The sequence below is a fragment of the Enhydra lutris genome, unplaced genomic scaffold, assembly GCF_002288905.1.
Source record: "Enhydra lutris kenyoni isolate GAN:26980312 unplaced genomic scaffold, ASM228890v2 scaffoldscaffold17, whole genome shotgun sequence".
NCBI lineage: Eukaryota > Metazoa > Chordata > Mammalia > Carnivora > Mustelidae > Enhydra > Enhydra lutris.
The window spans coordinates 3,345,158-3,365,720 of NW_019154101.1; the positions used below are offsets into that span (position 1 = coordinate 3,345,158).

Here is a 20,563-nt window from a genome sequence, read left to right on the forward strand (position 1 = left end):
AACCCATGTTTTTCTTATGTAGTAATTAAATGAAAACAAATGTTCTTGTGAATGGAAAAACTGTGGTATATCTAAATAACAGAATATTATTGAGTATTAAAAAGAAATGAGCTCTCAAACCATGAAAAGACATAGAAGAAACTTAGACGCACATTACTAAGCAAAAGCAGCCAATCTGGAAAGGCTGCATACTTTATGATTCCAACTCTATGAATACGATATTCTACAAAAGTGAATACGTTTTCAGGTTTTCAGGGGCTTGGTGAGGGGAGGGATAAGCGGGTGGAGCTGGAATCTTTAGGGCACTGAAACCACTCCGTATGTTACATGTCGTTATACATTTGTCCAAACCCATATTATGTGTAACAAATAGAGTGAACTCCGATGTAAAATAAGGACTTTGGGTGATCGTGATGTGTTAAAGTGGATTCATTGGTTGTAACCAATGTACCACTCTGGTGGGAGCTGCTGATGATTGGCAGGGGTGGGGGGGGAGCCCGCACACGTCAGGGGGGACAAGGGACACAGGAGATGTCCATACCTTCCTCTCGATTACGCTGTACACCTCACTGCTCTAAAAAAATTACATCTTGAAAATGAGTGGTATTCAAAATGTAAGAAGAAAAAATGGGTAGCACTGAATGAACATATGTTTTCTTACTAGTCCCACCAATGTTACATGTTCACCAACACAGTGTATTTTCCGAATAGTCTAAACTACCAAAAAAGAGAAGTAGTGCTACTTCTCAACAATGACAGAGCACTGGTACACAGTGGCAATAAGGTTAACAGGAAAAAGCAAATCCCAGGCAGTAAGTAAATGAAGGATAATAATTTCAATTTCTCGAAGAAGAAAAGGTGGCCCAGCAAAGATAAGCCAGAGCCAGAGGGGTCCCAGGTTGTACTGCAGATTGTCACATGAGACCCTCTCTCTAGATGGGTTCCTCACTTTGTGCCCTAGACCTTCCCACTGCACCCAGGACAAATAAGGAACTACAAATAATATTTGAGACTTAAGTTGGTTTAGATTTGCCTTAACCTCTGATATAAAATTCTTTAAAGTTTCGCTCTACAAATTACTCACATGAATTCAAAGCCCGTGGTATCAAACAGCAGCAAAAGTGGGCACTTGAAGCCAGAAAACAGAGTTCACCTTGCTATGGAAAAGGAACTAGGTTGGCAAACACAACTTCTTGAGGCCTCAGTTTCCTCATTTGTAAAAGAGGAGAAAATGGCTGGAAAGTATGATGTTAGCTTTTTTGCTCCTCCCTGGCCATGCAAACATACTCTTTAAACTGGATGAGTTTTGTTACACTCTCCTTAGCTTTATGCACCCTTCTTCAAATCAAAATGTACCTGGAAGCCCATTCCGTAAGGCAAAGAAGTGCCCCCCTACTCTGGGCAAAGGGAGTAGTGAGAGAGCAAGAGAGCTTACAGGCACCGGTAAGGAAGGAGACCTGGTTGGTGACTGACAGACGAAAAAGAGGAGAGAACCATGCCACGATCAGTGGATGGGACAGAATCTTGAGTAAGGGCACGGAGCAGGTGTGGCAGGGACAGGGGGACCGAAATCTGTCAGGAGATGTGGGTGTGGCCAGAGACAACTCCCAGTAAAGTAGGACTGACTAGTCATAAACTTTCAGAAGTTATTAAAATAAAATCAGGGACCCTGCTCACTTTCCCTACAGATTAAGCCCTCTGTGTCCTGCTAGGCTCAGCACAATACTGATGACTGAACTTGGCTTTATTCTCAATTTTGTTATGTCTCTTCTAAATTTAGCTTCACAAAGTTCATCAGCACCCAACATTCAGAGGCTCCAACACAAAGCAGGCCTCTTAGATCCGTGTGCCCAATTAATGAAGAAAGAGGGGACACAGATATCTTATTAAAGCTGACTTTTCTTCCTGATGTTAACCTATTTTACCGACCAAAGTCACCCAGCCCAAAAGGACCTGAGTATCAACAGCAGAATTCCGTGGAATTGCTTACAGGTACTTTGTAGGTGTGTAGAGGTCTTGGGATTTAATATCCTAATGCATAAATAATCATCTTTTTAAAACATATCTTAAATAATTTACAACCATGAGTCTTCCAACTGCCTGACAGTTGCGACCAAAATGAAAAGATAATAGATTGATGTGACCATATTTTCTTGACGTAAAAACTACCAAAATCCATACCAAAATCCATGCCAAATAGCACCAGGGCTAGAATAAGGAATACAATTCAGCTGTGGTTCAGTTTCAGGAGCTCTTTGCAGTAGCAGGAAAATAATAAAATAATTAAAACAATTAGAAACGGTTTTCTTCCAGTAGACTTTTAGTACAACTTATTCCAGCTTTGAAGAGAATGAAAGGAGACATTTATAAAAGCCACCTATTCCTTCAAACACTAGGATCTTCCATTCCCCGTGAAGTTTTTATTTACAGTGAATATTTGACTCATCCTGTTGAGGTCCTAGCACAGGGCCACACAGCAAAAGTGGTAATTACCAGAAGCATCTATCTAGATCATCAGATTTCCTTCCTCTGGTCAGTTTGTGCCACAAATCTCATGCTGCAAAAGCTACATTTCATCTTTCCATGTCAGATTTTTTCCAACTCCCTTGCAAATTTTCATTAGACTTCTGTTCTCCTAACAAAAGGGAATGAAGTGGTTACTCCACTCCCCTCAGGATTTCTCCTGAGCTGTAACTGGTGATGGAAAGTCAGCCCTTAGCAAAAATGGGTGTTCGGTGCAGTTAAATCCCATCAAGTCCCTTCCCTGGGAACTAACATCTATTCCTACAACCACCGCTGGGCTAGGATGAGACAAGTTAACTACAATTAAACCACATCCTCAGCACAGCACCTAGACAGCCTGGATGACAGCAAAGAGAAAAGACACCTCTCCTGCTTAGCTCTACCAAGAAAATGCGGCATCAGGTCTCACAATATATAGAATCAATATATAATATATTAAAGAAAGGCAAAAACATGCTCTGTAAATAATAAAATAGACACATATCCTATGTTTTGGTCCATCTATGGTTTCCTAATTATGGAATCTATAAATTCCTACAGCCCCAGCATACTTTCTTGCTACGTCTGATGTGTGCCACAACTGTGGACTTCTAAAAATACCCAGGGGAGTCCATGTGGGAATCCCCTGAGAAGTGATCAAGGCACAGGGCCTTCCACTAGCATGCTACCCGAATCATCCACTCTTGCTCCCTTTAAACCTCAAGACCTTTATGAAAACCTTTGTCCTTCTGGATTCCCCGGTAGACATTCTCACAGCCACGTGTCCCACCTGCCCATAAACCCTGGCTGTTGACCGCTCTTACTTGATCCCTATCACAGTTTCTCTAAAGGAAAGGGAGGCTGGTTTTCAAGTCTTAAGTAAAGTCCTCAAGATTTAAAAAAAAGGAGCTCAGGAGACAACAAAACCATCTGGGGGGTTGGGGGAAATCATGAAGAGACATTTCCTGTAGTGAAGCCCTCAGAAGAGAGCTCCATTTTATAACAGGAGTAAACCACACCTCTTTTCACTTGTTTTTTCTTCCCTCTCTCAATCTTTTGACCTCAAGAGCAGAAGAGAAGGAGCCACTGATCCCCTTCAGGCTAACTTTTGCTACAGAAAAGGTAGCTGTCGTTTTTAAGAATCCTTCGGAGGGGTCTTAAAAATAAATCATCTGAGGGTGGGGGAGACCCAAACGTTGACATCACAAAAATGAATGAATGATGTCCCAAAGCGCCAAGGCCACAAAGAAAATAAGACTGACGAGCAAGAAAGGAGGCCAGTAAGAGGAAGTGGGTTGTGACTTCTGAGCCCACGGTGGGCTGCCGGTGGCTCGACAGCAGCGACGATGCTCTGGAAAGGTCAAGTATGGTGGCTCCAGGGTCTAAGTGTGCTTAATGGACCAACGAGCCCAAGGTATTTTGGAAGGAAAGAAAAACATGTTTTCTGAGTATTTTTCCTTTCCCCTTGCTTAGCACCACACCCGCCTAGCTTTCTTCCCAGTTGGGTCACCTGTTTCAAAGTCTGCTTCTTGAGTCGCTTTGATTATTTCTTTTCTTTAGAGAAAATTGTATCCACTTAGCCGAAAACAAAGAACTCGTCTGAGAATGCTACATACGTGTGCTTTGTTTTCCACAGTCTGGGCAGAGAGCTATCAGGAGCGCTCCGCGCAGCCCATCAGCAGGCGTGCTCGTCTGCTATTATACCAGTTGCACAGACAGGTATTTAAGAAGCAAAAGAGTGGACTCAAGAATAAATCTAAAATAGGGGCGCCTGGGTGGCTCAGTGGGTTAAAGCCTCTGCCTTCGGCTCAGGTCATGATCTCAGGGTCCTGGGATCAAGCCCCGCATCGGGCTCCCAGCTCCTTGGGGAGTCTGTTTCTCCCTCTGACCTTCTCCTCTCTCATGCTCTCTCTCACTCATTAAAAAAAAGAAAAAAAAAAGAATAAATCTAAAATAAAAACGACGCTGGGCTCCACTGAGAGAGGTGAACCCTGGAAACAAGGCTTTTTGCTTCCCTGCACTCCCGCTCTGAAGTGGACAAGGAGGGCACGTTCGGTTCTTCCTTGGGTTCACCCCTGCTCCGCCAGCTCTCACATGCATGAAGGTTTCTGTTTTCAGAAATAAATCCTGCCTCTTTCCTCTCTCCTTCCTCCTCTGTGCCGATACATTCCTTGAGAGTGACCTGCCGATCGCATCTCTCAGGCTCCAGGAGACGTGAACTTTGACCTGGAAGTGCTTTTAATTTCTCCCAGGAGGAAGGGACCAGAGAGAAAGAAAGCAGTCAACTCCACAAAACCCCACCTTCTGGCATCTATAGGTCAAACACACCTGAGTTTTTCCAAAAATAAAGCCTCACTCAGTCCCCACATTCTTGATAATCTATCTTCTCTTCTAATCATCAATAACAATTTTTGATCACACAGCAGAGCTGTTCCTCTATTTGGTCATGTTTTTCTCAATTAAAGATTCTAATGGCCATTGAAGCAAGACAAATTGCCCTCCTCATTTGTGTCTACAAACCTCTGCAACTCTTAAGCTTCAGAATTATAATGGGAAACAGAAATCATGCCTTTGACTTTACAAGCAGAACGGTGGCGCTTTGTTACACTTCATAAACACACAGAAAATCACCAACGAGAAAGGGATTTGAATGGAAAGCCATCAGGTTCAACCTTCAGCCTTGGGCAACTCGTCCCCTGTGACAATTCACACAGTCCAGAAGTTCTTCCTTAAATCTAACCTGAATCTCTCCTGCTTCAGTTAAAACTTGTTCTTTCTCTGACTGTGCCAGGAACAGAACAGCTGGTCACCATACACAGCTTCATAACTCCTCATAATTTTGAAGTCTGTTATTAAGTCATTTTTCAGTCTCCTCTTCTTGAAGCTAAATAATCCCACGTCTTTCAACTTATCCTTCTAGGTTCAATTTTACAATCCTTTAATCATCATCAATGCTCTGCGCTAAACATTCTGAAGTTTTCCATGTTGCTCTTAGGCTTTGAAACCCAGCTCACCTTTGGAATTGCTTCTCGCTGTCCACAAAAGCCCAAAGACTCTCTTTGAGTGGGTAACCTGCTGCTTTGTTTGGGTTATTTTGGGTACAAACCTGCTCCCGGGGCTCCTTCCAGCAGAAAAAAACACGTTCTTCGGGACCCGGTGTTCTTACTGGGCGCTGGCCATGGAGAAGCCGTTCCCCTCCCCCGACTCCCACTCAGTCTCCCTCGCCAGACAGAGCTCTTTCTCAACTTACTCTCCCTAAATGATCCCATTATAAAATGAGTATCTAGCTAATCTGATCTGATCCACTTATGTAAACCAAGTTATTAACCAAAAATGTCTTCAAATGTGTTCTCCATTGCAGATAACATCTCTGAGGGTCTTGTCCTCAAAGCCTTAACTCAAAGAAGAATGTCAGGCAGCTGGACTAGAGTCCCATGAGAGAGGTTTCAGGCCTGTGGGGGTGGACACGGAGAATCCTTCTGCACTCCTCAAATTATGCTACAGAGGCCATGGGTAGAATTATAAAACAAGCTGCTCTGAAGTGTGTGAGGCTGGTCACCTCTTTTTTCAAAACTTTCCCTGATTATACAGGCATTCTCCTAGTGCTCTCTCCTATCAAAATCAGACAGTAGATTCTGACACTGACCGTGTGCAGGGCTTGATACGTGATATGCCCTTTACCATGAAGCCTCTCTCCCGCCCTTCCCAGATTTGGCTCCTTCTCACCCTTCAGGTCTCGGCTCTAATGTGATGTCTTCAAAGAGGCCTTCCCTGCACACTCTAGAATACGTTCCTATCCCTCCCCTGATGCCCCATCATTCTTTATTGCTACATCAGTTCCCTTTACAACCCTTAGCACAATTTACAGTTAGACGCAATTAAACATGAATGTTTGTTTACTCATTTCTCGTCCATCTTCCCCTCAGAAAGCAGGCTCTTCAAAGGCAGGGATCCTATCTGCTATGCTTCATGAGCCTGGCACCTGGCTAACAGTATCCACTCAAAAATAATTTTTGAATGAATACGTGCCCCCGCTGCTAGAGATATTTACATTTTAAAGCATATCTCTATCATTAAAAGGGGGCTCTGTTAGCTATTATAAAGGGGGCAGGAGCTTTTAGTGGTGGGATAGAGTAGTGGGAGGAAGGGGTAGGGGTCCTCCTCCTCAGACTCATCCAGTCTTGTTCAGGGGAAGCCAGCCCACCAAATCCAGAGACAGCTGTTGCCTCTTCCAAGACCTTAACTAGAAACTGCTGTCCGTCCCATTGTCCCGCTCCTGCTCCTTCAAGCAACTGATCTCCTTTCTAGTTATTCTCTGTTCTGCTTCAACAAAGGCATGCCACTTAACAGCATTCCATCATTGTCCCGATGTTGTTTCCTCCCTGCTGTCCCCTCCTGAAAGGACCAGCATTACCACAAGAAAACATTCAGGCGATTAGAATGATCAGAACATGAGCAGTGGCAGTCTTTGGAGACGTGATTACGGACATGTTTTATTCTCTTAACTAATTTTTACTTTCTACTCTTTCTACCATGTACTTGCCTCCATTTTCTTCTCATGCAACTTTTTTAAAGATTTTTTTCATTTATTTGAGAGAAAGAGCACCCGCACTTGCCAGCATGAGTGGGGGAAAGGGCAGAGGGAGAGAATCCATAAGCAGGCTCTCCGAGGAGAGCAGAGCCCCACCCTGGGCTCCATCCCAGGACCCACGAGATCAGAACCTGAGCTGAAACCCAAGAGTCCTGTGCTCAACAGACTGAACCACCCAGGTGCCCTTCATGTAACTTTTTTAAAGTTAACTTTTTGGAGGGCGCCTAGGTGGCTCAGTCAGTTAGACATTGGACTTGTGGTTTCGGTTCAGGTCATGATCTCAGGGTTGTGGGATTGAGCTCCACATCGGGTTCCTTGCTCAGCATGGAGTATGCCTGTCCCTCTCCTACTGTTCCTCCTCCCCGCATCAAATAAATAAATAAATAAAATCTAAAAATTAACTTTTTGTTCAAGTGCTAACTCTTATCTCACTGGTATTTGAAGTGAGATTCTACTGAGGGTTAACTCATACACCTTATTTTCGTCTCGCAAAATCCAGTGTTCTCAGCTCAGTTACACTTTCATTTGAGTGAATTCAATTCAGTCAACAAACACACATACACATACATACATATATGCCTTCCCTGTGTGAGGCCTTATACCTTGCGATTTCTTTACTACGGAGCAACGCAACTACATCAACAGGCTTTCTTCGTCAAGAACGTTACTTCATAACATCAGCCCTGGGGCCAACACGAGGAGCTTCCACAACTTTAATGACAAAGCATCAGGGAGTCTTAGGAATAACTGAGCAGGACCAGACCTGGGCTCTTCGCCCACCTCCGCAATTCATAATCATCCACGGACTTGCAGAGTGACATGGAGCAAAGGAGTCTTCAAATGGCCATGCCTCAGTTTACCCACCTATAAAAGGTACAATACATCCCTCAAAGGGGTGTAAAGAGAATCCAGTGAGGTAATGTCTAAGTGTTTGGAACTCCTTGGCAGAAAGGCGCTACATAATTACTATTTGGTATTTAAGTTGCCCTTCATGTGCGCCAAGTACTTTATGATCATTCCTTAGGAGTTACTCCCAACGACTGTGAAGTTGTCTTCACGCCTATTTCTGCTTTCAGGATGAAGAAACTGAGCTGGACAAAAGTTTGAGTGATTTGCCGAGGGTCACCAACATGGTGCTGTGGTCTCACCAAAGGAATTTCCAGGTCCTCCCCCTCTTTTAACCATAACTGAAGCCACATCTTAAATCCAAACTGCCCGTACGGACCAACTCTCCATTAAGCTATTCTGAAAGAGCCCTCACAGGATGGAAAACGTTGCAACTTGTTTTTGCAGGGTTGCGTGAATGGTGAGAGGTTGAAACAGAAACCAAAGTTCCAGAATTAGTAACCTTGACTTCACAGTCACCCCCCACTTTTGACACATCCATGTTTCTCTTCACTTCCGGTAAGTACAACAACCTGTTTGGGTACCCTCCTCATCTCCTTGAAGAGCCTGTATTTTTCTACTAATAATTTCCAGAGCCAAACCTAAAGGGGCACAGAGGCCTGGTTAAAGATTTTTTTTTTTTAAAGATTTTATTTGTTTATTGGACAGAGAGAGATCACAAGTAGGCAGAGAGGCAGGCAGAGAGAGAGAGGAGGAAGCAGGCTCCCCACCAAGGAAAGAGCCCGATGTGGGGCTCGATCCCAGGACCCCGGGATCATGACCTGAGCCGAAGGCAGAGGCTTTAACCCTCTGAGCCACCCAGGCGCCCCCACAGAGGCCTGGTTAAATCACCCTGAGTACTGCCCAGCCAAAAGGCATACTAGCATTTTTTACCCAAGTTACAGATCATGAAAATCAGCGTCAAGAAGGTGATGTGCAGGCTGAGAGCTAATGGAAAGACAGAAGGTACCAGCTTGCCTTGGTGTGAGCTGACCTCCTCCCCAGCAGCCACTTCCTGCACAACGCCAGTGAGAGGTGCACAGAGCGAACCCCGGAGTCACCCTATATCCACTGTGCCTAGAGAAGTCCCACCCCAGGTTATGGTACCCAGCTCTCTTAAAACATGCTCCTCCACCCACTCGCCTATTTTCCTCCCTCTGCTTCATTCAGCGATTCAATTACTGTATAAAAGAAGCCTCTTTTGGTTTGGAGACCTGTACTCTCACAAAATGACAGGAAATGTGTGGACAACAACATCTAGAAAATGTTGCTTGGTTTTGCAATGAGCAACAGTCAAATGACCTCTGAGGATCAGGTAGAACAGAGGAGCTCTTTAACATAAATTTGGGTCAAGAGTTCCAAAGCAACTTCAGCCCTGCCCAAGCCAAAACGGTGAAGTAAGGGATTTAATTTCCTCTCCCTACATACCTCTTTCTTCAACTTCTCCCCCTCTGCCGGAACATTCCCTCCCACCTCCTCTCCACCATTGGCTCGGGACTCTTCACAGCTCCCCATGGTGAAAGGCACCAGATCCATTTCCCTTCATCCATCTTCCATGAAAATCTAGCTGTACTGTATTTTAGTCCCTTAAATCCTATTCTAACAAGCCTGGTAACAAGGGCCTGAAAGTCTTAGCACCAAGCAAGACGAGTACAGCAGCCCCCACTCATTCAGTTTCACGTTGTACGGTTTCAGTTATCAGCCATCAACCATGGTCCAGAAGCAGATGATCCTCAAAAGGTCAAGACAGCAGCCTAACGCTACATCACCATGCCTACATCATTCCCCTCACCTCACCAGGTGGGCATGTTATCCACTCACATCATCACGCGGAGAAGATGCGTGAGTACAGAAGGGCAAGAGAGCTTGAGAGAGAGAGGATGGGACCACACTCACATAACTTTTATTAGGGCATACTATTATGATGGTTTTATTTATTACTAATCGTTGTTAATCTATTGCTGTACCTAATTTATAAATTAAACTTTATCCTAGGTAGATATGTATAGGAAAAAAATTAAAAACAAAAAAAAAGTATCTATAGTGTTCCATACTTTTCATGATTCCGGGCAGCCACCGGGGATCTTGGAACGTATCCCCCATGGGTAAGAGGGGGCACCAAGAGCAGACAGACTCTCAGTGGGGTGCCCTGCATATCACAGCAGCCAGTCTGCATAAATGTTGTTATTTTCAAAAACAAACACTGAGAGTTTACCACTAACAGGTTCTCACGAAGGAACCATGAAGGGATCTGTATCATGAAAAAGGAAACCGAATCCAGAAGGAAGAACTGAGGTTCAGGAAGGAACGGTGAGCAAACAAACTGATAAACGTACAGCTTAAACACTGAGAACGACTAATCTGGGGAGGATAAAACAAGGATAAAAAATATCAGACAACTGAGGAGAAGAGAGGAAGTGACGGCAGTTTAAAGTATGGCAAAGGTCTTATTATATTATCTGAGAGGCAGACAGAGATCATGATTAATTTTACTAGGACAAACATATGGGTTAAAACAGTGAGGATAACTACCAAAAGAAACAGAGAAATTAAACGGTATATTTCGAACAATAGAGGAGGAAAGCCAGCACGTACCTAGAACAAAACTGAATGAGGAAACATTCTGTAAATGGGAAATACTTGCAAGAGGAGGAAATATGGAAATATAAAAACCAAAACTCACACCTTAAAATAGTAGAGTCCTGCACTTGTTAAGAGTAGCCAGAACTGAAAAGCGTCAGAAACCCACACTGCAAGTGCAGACCTGCAGCAAGTTTGCAAGGGTTCAAGTTGGCAGCAACCACCTCTGAGGCTGGTGGAGACCCTGCCTGTCCCCTTGAGTCACTGTTTACTTTCTGGGGCCCACGACTTCATGAACCGCTCTCCCTTTACTTCCCAAAACCTGCTCCCAAAACAGGATTCCAGATCACTTCTACTGACTTAATATGAATTTAAGTCCAAGTTACCATCTCCGGACGTGTCTGGATTTAAGCCTTAGACATGAATTTGAAAGTGTGCTCTAATCTATTAGCAGATAGATTTTAGTCACCAGGACATAATGGTAGAGACACTGGGGGAGAAACAGGGGGCCCTTCCTTTGCTACTAAAGAACAACACCCCAAGTACAGTCTCCTACTTGAACTGTTGTATATGACCTTGAATTTAGACCTAACTAGCTTTTATGCCCCCTCAATTTCCCAAAGTTACTTGAAAAACATGAGCAATGATTTTCCATACCCACCTAGATTAAGACTTTGGAAATTTTACCTCTGGACTATGGGTGGGCTTTCACGGACATCATCCACGCATCCTACAAATATGCTAAGTAGGGACAAGTATGAATTGAAACAGTCTAAACAGCAACACAGTCTTTTTCCTCTGTTCTCTTTAAGTACACTATTCTCCTCTGGTCCAGTCCTCCTTGAAGAAAATGTTACAGCACAAACAAAATAGAAGTAAGGTAGTTCAGTGATCTATCAGGCATTTTCTTCCTTGGGAAAGAAAGAAAATTTTTTTTTATCAATTACTAATCAATTACTCAATATAGCCCCCCCCCCAATTTTTTTTTCTCTCTCTCTCTCTCACATCCCTAACACTATTTTAAGAATGAATGATTTCTGACTTGCACCAAAACACGAAGTCCAGACACATCGGATCGAGGATAGGTGTGTTTCTCGGACACATATCACTTGAAAACCTGCCAGACTATTTAGTAAATCTATCAACTGGAACACATGCATGTGGAAAACGTGATCTTGCTGTGAGAGCCTCAGCTCCTTGTGAACACAAGTCCTGTACAAGAAGGAAGCCCCGTGAGAGCTGGGAAGCCGGGGGAAAGTGCAGAAGAGGGACATGAGCGTGTTTTAATGGCTGTGATAATTTGCCATGAAAGGACGCGAAGGCCAGAGCTCCCTGCTGCAGCCTGCCATGTGCTGCTGAAGTCAATTACTGCCATGCAGTCTGCTCGCAAAGGAATGTGTAAACAGGCCATATATCCTTGCATCAGTTCCACAGAACGTTGCACAACACAAAATGCCTCTCGATGTGTCATTTCCTTCTTGGCCATCTTCCCAGCTCCTGACAGTCAGTCAACAAAAAAAAGGACTGAAAGAGATTTAAAACTGCTCTTCTCAAGAGCACATTCCACCCACCACCAGACATGACCTCTACCAGCCCTTCTGACTGCCCCCCTGCTCCATCCTTCTTCAAGAAAGGGAAAAAGGGAAACTTATTTGAATATTTTTACCTGTTATTATTCCCTATAGTCAAAGATTTTTCAACAACGCTTTATATACTAATGATGGGACTGATTAATATTAAAGACAACCCAACCACGCTTATGGTTGCTAACTTGTCAATATCAAAGTACGGCATTTACGTGTAATTTCCATTCCTTGGGCACTTCAGAGACAATGAACAACCAGGGAAATTCTGCAAGGCAAGAAGTAACCAGCTTTTCTACTAATGCTTTGCACTAAGGACTAAAATCCAGGCCTGTGGCATCAGGAGTTTGGTACGGGAACTAGCAAGATTTTCCCAAATTATCTGCACAGAGAGAAAGATGATGAATGCAAGAACTGAAGTCCAGAGGTGTCCAATGGCCTTAAAAAATTCTTCTGTTAGCCCTCCATCCAACACATTTTACATTCTCCCCGCCTTTCCCATGTGGCCAAGCTCTACATAAGCATCCACCATCTATAAATAAGCAGAGGGCATGGGCTGACCACCATAAAAAAAAAAAAAAAAAAAAAAGTCTACTCTTTCACCCAACTGGGATGAAGAGTAGCAGAGGATAAAGGTGAGCTGCCACTGACATCAACTGGAATGAGGAAGAGAAAAGGCCAAGCCCTCCACGCCCTCACCCTTCCCGGGGCTGGCAAACAGGCCCAGGTAGAACAGAATTAGAGAAAAATGAAATGATGGCAGCCCCAGACCACCCTGATTTGTTTCAGCCTGTTACCTTAAGTTCCTAAGGTAAAATTTCTACAGCTGGAAGTGCCTTAAGAAGGTGGAATAACAGAACAGTGTCTGAAGAATTATAAATGTGTGATGCCCAGGTGAGAAGGCCCAAGCAGGAAAAGAAACCGGTTTGGCTGAGGACCTCAGCCTGAAGAGCTGAGCGAGCCCAGGGGGGTTCAGGCTGTCCGAGGAATACAAACATCACCCTGTACTTCCAGACTGCCTCTTCCCTCCCCTAAGGGCCAGTCCCTACTCAGGTCAAAATGCAGCCAAGCAGGGGCACTCCTAGGTGGCTCCGCTAAGCATCTGACTCTTGATTTTGGCTGAGGTCGTGATCTCAGGTCATGATCTCAGGGTCCTGGTTTGAGCCTCGAGATGAGCTCTGCACTCAAGGCCGAGTCCACTTGGGATCCTCTCCCTTTCCCTCTGCCCCTCCCGCTGCTGATACGTATGCTCCTGCATGCGCTCTGCCTCTCGCTCTCTCTCTCTCTCAAATAAGTAAATAAATAATTTTTTCTTAAAAATGCAGCCAAGCGGGGCAGTGTTGCAGGAAAGGAGTTCAGTCAACATGAAAGAAGAAGCCGAGCTTCTTCCTTCTCCCACAGGGTCAGGACAGGTAGCTAGCTGGTCCACAGGGAACAGCAGTGTCCCAGCCGTAAGTACACAGGTGACAGCTTTGGTCATCTGTGACCAGAGTAGTGGTGATTTACTTCCCTAGGGCACAGCACGCAAAAACTCTTAGACACCCACTCATGTGTGTTAGGTTATCAGGTTCACAGATGTGCTGGCAAGTGAAACCTTCCAAAGCTGGGCGATAGAAACTATAAAACCTCCAGGCTTATCCAACTGAGGAGTCATAAAATACTTCCGCCTCAGACTGGCCATGTTGCCAGGCCAGGCTAATAACCTCCTTCTGTTCAAACAGCAAATGTTCTTCTCTCATTCAAGTATTGATCTGGTGCACCTTGATTTGACCTGCTAATACCAAGCACCCCAAGGTAACACTCACCCTTAATTCATCAGATAATTACCAAATATCTTCAATTCGAAAGGAAGTTACTATAATTAAAACTTGGGAGTCACCTTGCAGAATTTTTTTTTTTTTTAAGAAAATGGGGTGGGTGGGAAAGTAGGGTAATTTTTTTTGTGATTTTGATGGTTGGGTTCTTGAATGGAACTTGGCAGGAAAGAATGTCTCTGTGATTGTGAATTAATATAACTAGAGGGCCTGGGTTGGAGACTCAGTTCTCTCCTTAAAACTGGTAAGAAGCAGACAGGACTTGAACTACTTCCTCCCTTGATAATAAGGCATCACAGAACCGTGCCCAAACCTGATGCCTAGCCTCGTTTTTCCTGCCCCGCCATGAGTGTTGCACACATCCTATAAACTTTGGACAGAAAACCTTGCAGAACTTTAAACATCCTCCAGATTAGAAAGTTGAGAGATCTTTCAGAAGAGGATACCTCAAAAATATCATTGTGTTCCATGGCAACAATGACACTTGCCATCTAAACACTTACGGAGGTTGATGGAATTGCTGAGTCGATGAACCAGTGTCCCCATCACTCATGTCTTTATGGGTTTTCTACCCTTCAATCGAGGCTGAACTGTATCTTGCTTTAACCAGCAGTATATGAAGGAAGTAACTCCACAACAGTTCTGAGTCTTAAAAGCCAGAAGAAGGACTAAAAGCTCCCACTCTTGCACCTTTGGGAGACCTGACCTGCCATGGAAGAAGTTAGACTGTGCTGGAGAGACTGGATGGAAAGACCATGTGGAGGGGGAAAGGCTCTAGAACCACAGAGAGAGGGAGAAAGGCCCAGCTGTCCCATCGTTCCAGCCAAGCCCAGCCTTGTCGCCATCCCGCCAAGGCAGCAGACGTAAGAACGCACCCATCATGGATGTTCCAGCACCAGCCGCCATCTTCCTGCAGCCAATGAAAGACCCCAAGCAAACCTGCAGAAAACCCATCCAGATGAACCCCGGGCAGCCCACCAAATCCTGAAGAATTATAAACTGGTTGCTGTTTGAAGCCATGATGTTTTGGGATGTATGTTATTCAGCAATAGATAACTGAAAAAACAGCAAGAGAATTAAAAGGATCCTGACTATGTAGGGTGATTTATTTTTTCCATCCTCTGCATGGCCGGTAATACCTTTACCATCAGCCGGCCTCCCTAACTCAGAACCACAACTCTGACATTGGGAAGTTTTCACCTTCCTGTAGAAATTCTCTCACTCGGATGGCAGTGGGAACCAAGGGCACATACGGAACAAAGGATCCTAATAGAAACTGATGTTTGAAAGAGTCAGGCATCCGAACATATTACTGTAGCTGCCGCGGCTCCACTGACTTCTGCTGGCGAACATACGGCAGTCGTTCTAGCTCACTTGCCAACAGAAGGTCAAAATGCCTTGCCTAAACACGGGACTTACAAATTTGGGATCTTAGGTATGATGTCATGTCTTAAAATGATAAGCTGGCAGAGAAAACAAATGGCATTTTGTAAAGATGTGCACCGTTTTCATGTTTACGCTACTTAAGATGAAGGTTCTAATAAGTCATCGGCTATGTTCCTTTCAAGGGAAGTTTTATAACTGAGATGAATCACAACTGCAGAAGATCAAAGTGAAAAAACATCAATGATGCCATGGGGTACTTTTTAATCTTGTAATGAGTGATGATCATGTGTTCTTATGAAGTTCGTCCAACTGCCAACGCCAGATGTGTATATTAAGGACAGAAATTGTTTGTGATCTGACAGCACCGGTTCAGCTGCCAGAGACAGAGAACACACAAGGATGAAACCTCTCTGATTTTTGAGTGAAAAGCAAGTCTTGGCAGATGTGCTGATAAGCAGAGCCTCAGAGCGGGGCACTAGAGCCACTGTATCCTCTTTCGGACTTCTCTTGGCTGCCAACAAATTGTGTGTATCATCATCTCTGCACAGCTGTCCCTAGGCAGCGGGACTACCTGCTCAAGGCACAGTTTATAACACTTATTAATGTCATTTACTAATGAGCAGAAATTAGTAAAACCGTCTGCAAGAAAAAAAAATAAGTAACACACGAGGGAGCAGAGTCTAGATGGTATCTATTTCCTGGAAGCGTGCGAGAAGCAAAACTCTACAGCAAACTCCTCTGACACTGAAGGGAATTGATACAGTAACAACTCAGACTTAATGAGCACTTACTACATGACAGTCGCTGTGTTACATATTTTATGGACGTTACATCATTTAACATCTTGGCAGCAACCGATGAGGAAAATACCATCGTTAGTCTCACTCTAACAGATGAGGAAGTTGAGGAAACGAAAGTCAGGTGACTGGTCTACCACCATACAGCTAACGGGTCAGTCAGTGGTGGAGCTGGGATTTCAATCCAGACAGTCAGACACCAAAGCCACACCCTTAATCACTATGTGAGGCTGAATAAAGACCCAGCCAGTTGACCCAGAACTTGTCCTTATCCAAATAGCTAATCTACCAAAAGTAGCCTTTTCAATACATATTCTGATCTCTGGAGGAAGCAGTAAAATTCCATTAATGGGAATCAATGGTATAATATCCTCAACTCCATCAAACCATTACAATAATAAACGGATACTATTTCTAGGACAACCACCATTTGATGAATTATAATTTCACTGGAGAGACGGCTCAGACAATTGCATTGTCTTTTTCTCTCTCCCATCAGGAAAGCCCTTTTCTAAAGCCCTACTCTGTCAAGGGTTAATAGCATAAGCCAGTTTGAAATCTAAAGCAAAGGTTGGTAAATTGCAACTTGTATGCCAGACCAACCCACCACCTTTTCTTGCAAATAAAGATTTATTGAAATACAAACCCCAACCATTCATTTATGTATTGGCTGAGGCTGGTTCTGAGCTACGTTGCCAGAGTTGAGTCCTTGTGACAGAGAAGATATAACCCACAAAGCAGAAGTTATTTCCTTTTTGGCACTTCATAGAAAAAGTTTGCCAATCCACATTCTGGAGGATTCTCCATTTAACAGTATATATGCAGCAATCATTCCAAATCCTATTAGAGTTGAAGAAAATGGAAAACGCCGGGCATTTTTCACACCTGGGATGTGAAAATTTAAAGAACAATACTGAGAAGAGTGCTATGCTCTCCATGCCCAAGATGGCCAAGAGCAGAGCAGAAGGCAATAATCCCGTATAGAGACTCAAGGTTATAGGATTAAGATGTTGCTGATACCATATCCATCCTTGTGTCCAGGCACTGAGTTTGGTACACCCCCCCTCATGATGTCGTCATGACATCACATTGTCACATACATTTCTGGTCCTTGAAAAATGTTATTACGCAGTGGTCTGCCACTCACGATCTGCATCTGCTCCCCCTCCCACCCTCGGCACCCAGAGCCCAAATTCAGGTCACATATACACCACCTGCCCCTCTATCCTGGACTCTCCTCGCTTTCAGAGCGCTTCTCTGCCTTTACAGGGCAGCAAGCCTATCAGCCAATTAATTCTGCCAATAACCTCTTGGGAATGAGGAAATGGTATCCTCACCTGAGAGAAGTGACTTTCCCAAAGCTACCCCATTTCCTCACCTTCTGTCACCCCTTTAAGAACAGGGCTGCACCCATCCACCTTTCCCTATTTCCTCTCACAACCATCACTCTTGAGTGTATGGACACATACACAGAGGCGCGCGCGCGCGCGCACACACACACACACACACACAATAATGGTTTTTCCAAGAAGTGAGAAGAGCTGCTGAGATCAGCAGGAAACATCTTTAAAAGATAAGTATTAGTAGTGCTAAATGTTAAAAGACTACCGTCCTGCTTTACACAAGACTGAAATGGATGTCCCTGCCTTTTCAGGAACTCAAGGGCTAATTAGATAACATGTGGCTTCCATCGCAAGGCATCTTCCCCTGACTTATGGCAGTCCAGGAACTTCAGCCAAAGCTCCACACCAGACCAGACAGTCCTGCTCTGGTCTAGTCACCTGCACTGCATAACCACTGGCTCTTGTGACCAGAGACTCAGGGTGACCAGAGACACACTGCCTAACAGAACATTCTCAACCTGAATGGAGCCTGCACTGACCCAACACTGTGAGCCTAGAAGAAGCCATACACATGAAAGGAGGAGAAAAGAAAAACTTCAAAGACCGGCTTTTGAGGCAGGAAACCTCCCTACTTCAGACAAGCAGTGAGCCTTGGTGAAAAGAGACAGCGGCAAGAGGAACCGAAGGCACCCTACGCTCCTGCTGCTAAATGATATGCTACTGGAGGAGGGGAAAAAATCGGTCCTTTTCTCTGTTTTAGGGGAAGATCGATCACTCTCACTGTCCAGGCAGGTGTATCCTTGTGTAACAAATATTTCTGCCAGCCGTACCTCCACAAACCAAACTAAACTCTCTAAACCCAATGGCTGGGACTCCCACGTACTCACTCATCAAAGGCAGAGTTCAATGTTTCCATTGGCACATGAGTTTTCATGTCATATATATATCAAATAATCTTTAATCCCTAAATGCAGTTAAAAATGCTGCTGTACCAAGTTTGATCAAATCGGTTTTGGGGGTGGGAATGGAGAGAAAACCTGTCTCTATTTACATTTGGGAGGAAAATGCATATTGGCCCAAATGGGTTACGTGTACTTCTTAAACGAATGCCCGATCAACCTTCTGGATGTCCAGACAGACAAACCCACCAAGGCGGATTTAGACGTGGTTTGACTCTATCTGTTAAAAGAAACTATCTATAACAATTACCAGAACATGACCAAACAACAGTGTTGTAACAATCAAGCAAGTTATCATTTGCAAATAAATTCTTTGTAATTAAGCAGTGTGCTCTTTATAAAGGGAATTGAGTGGGCGAGCTAAAAAGTTAAAACACATTCTTAGACCATGGGAAACACACACACATGCTTTTTGACTAAGCTCAAGATTTTTCAGTCTGTTGTTTTCCTCCTCAGCTCTCATGGGTCTGCTCGGCCCTGTCTAGTGTGTACAGCACATGAGAAGAATGTCTTAGCCCACACCTACAGTGACTGAGTGATTCTCCACTCCTGTCCCCCAAGTTAGGTAAGCCTTAGCAATTCTGTGGCAAAGTTGACCAGTGTAATTTGATCTTCTACTAACTGTGAACTTCTGCTAACTGCCCCTCAGTCCACATACATGCAGAGAGCATACTTGGCAAAGAAACCGTTTACATGAAAGTAGTCCTAATGCTCAGGGACACATTCCTCATAGGGTCCCCCACACACCCTGTTTACCGTTTCCAACAGGAAGGCGAGTACTTACTTCTGGGTTCCCGGGGTCCATCCACTGTAACTTTAATAGCTCTGTGATAGGTGGCTACTTGGGGAGGATTTGTGAAGACAGTTATGGTCAAGGTGAAACTCTTGCCTGCAGATGTAAAAGGGGAAAATCCACAGTGAATATAAAAAGACAGCACCAGGGATAACAGAACAGCATAAATATCCAGATTGCACTCGAGCATGTCTGAGGAGGTAATAAAATAAAAGCAAGAGACGGGGCTCTTTATTCTCAATGAGAAAGCCTCCGATGGCCACATCGGGGAAGGATTAAACTCGCTGAGTATCCAGACCATCTTCACTGCAGTGCTCTACAAGAGGGCTCTGACTCCCAAAAAAAAAAAAAAAAAAAAAAAAAAAAAAATGCAGCTCAGTAGCAAGGAGTGGTAATGAAAACAAAAACGCTGGCCCACTTGAAGAGGATTCTCTTCCTTCTAGTCCTCTCCAACAACATCAGGAACACATCCAAACACAGACAATTTTAGAAGTCTTTATTTAGGATTAGGTCATGACCCCATGAGAGAACAATAGTAAATCACTGTTGATTATGTTATTTACTTCACATGGCTTTAACATTTCATTTATTTAACTGCACTACAATAAGAAGATGAAAGAGGAAGGTTCTTATGGGAATCATTTTAACAGGAGCCGGTGTCTCCTGTCCTGCCTTAATGTGCCTGTGGTATGATGATTTCATCATTACTGGAACAGAGCTTTTCTCCTCCCTGCCCACCCCTGCCCGAACATACAACCTTGCTGTTAAATCCTGAACTAACTACCTGACAGTGACTTCTTCACTCCATGTACACAATGTCTCCCAACGTGAGAATTGCTGCTTTTAGCTTAGGGTGTGCTTCATTGAAACACGACATCTGATGTTTCAAATTAATGAGGTAAAGGTGATGAATAGAGGTGGGGGAAAGAAGACAGGGAGAAGTCTGGGAGCAGACTTGGATGTCTGCCTTCTCCAGAAGAAGATCCCAGACCCTGCTACCCAGACTCACTGACAGTTGTAATCAGTTAGATTTGCAACGGTTAGTCATGTCAGATAGTCAAAACTGCAAACTGTTACAAGACAGGAAAAGGTGGGCGTGAAACAGTGACTCAATAAAACCTTCGCGGCAATCTCGGGCCAGAGTGTGCACTTGGCCTGCTCCTGTCCCAGACCTTAAAACAGCTCGTATTGTTTTGCTTTGTTTTTTTTGGTCAGAGACTGTTTTTCCCCTTTACTGAAAGCTTGAGGGTATTAAATCAAAACGCAAATCTTAAACAATATGTAGCAATGCGGAGTTTAATGCAATCTTCTCAAAGCTTAATGTGGAACA

At 44.1% G+C, this 20,563-nt stretch overlaps 1 protein-coding gene across 1 annotated transcript in view; it reads right to left on the reverse strand.

Annotated features, from left to right (window-relative positions):
- Positions 1 to 20,563, reverse strand: part of LOC111147562 (runt related transcription factor 2) — a 206,863-nt gene that overhangs the window by 83,594 nt on the left and 102,706 nt on the right. The window contains 1 exon segment of the mRNA XM_022503664.1: positions 19,225 to 19,329. Coding sequence (XP_022359372.1) covers positions 19,225 to 19,329 — 105 coding nt within the window.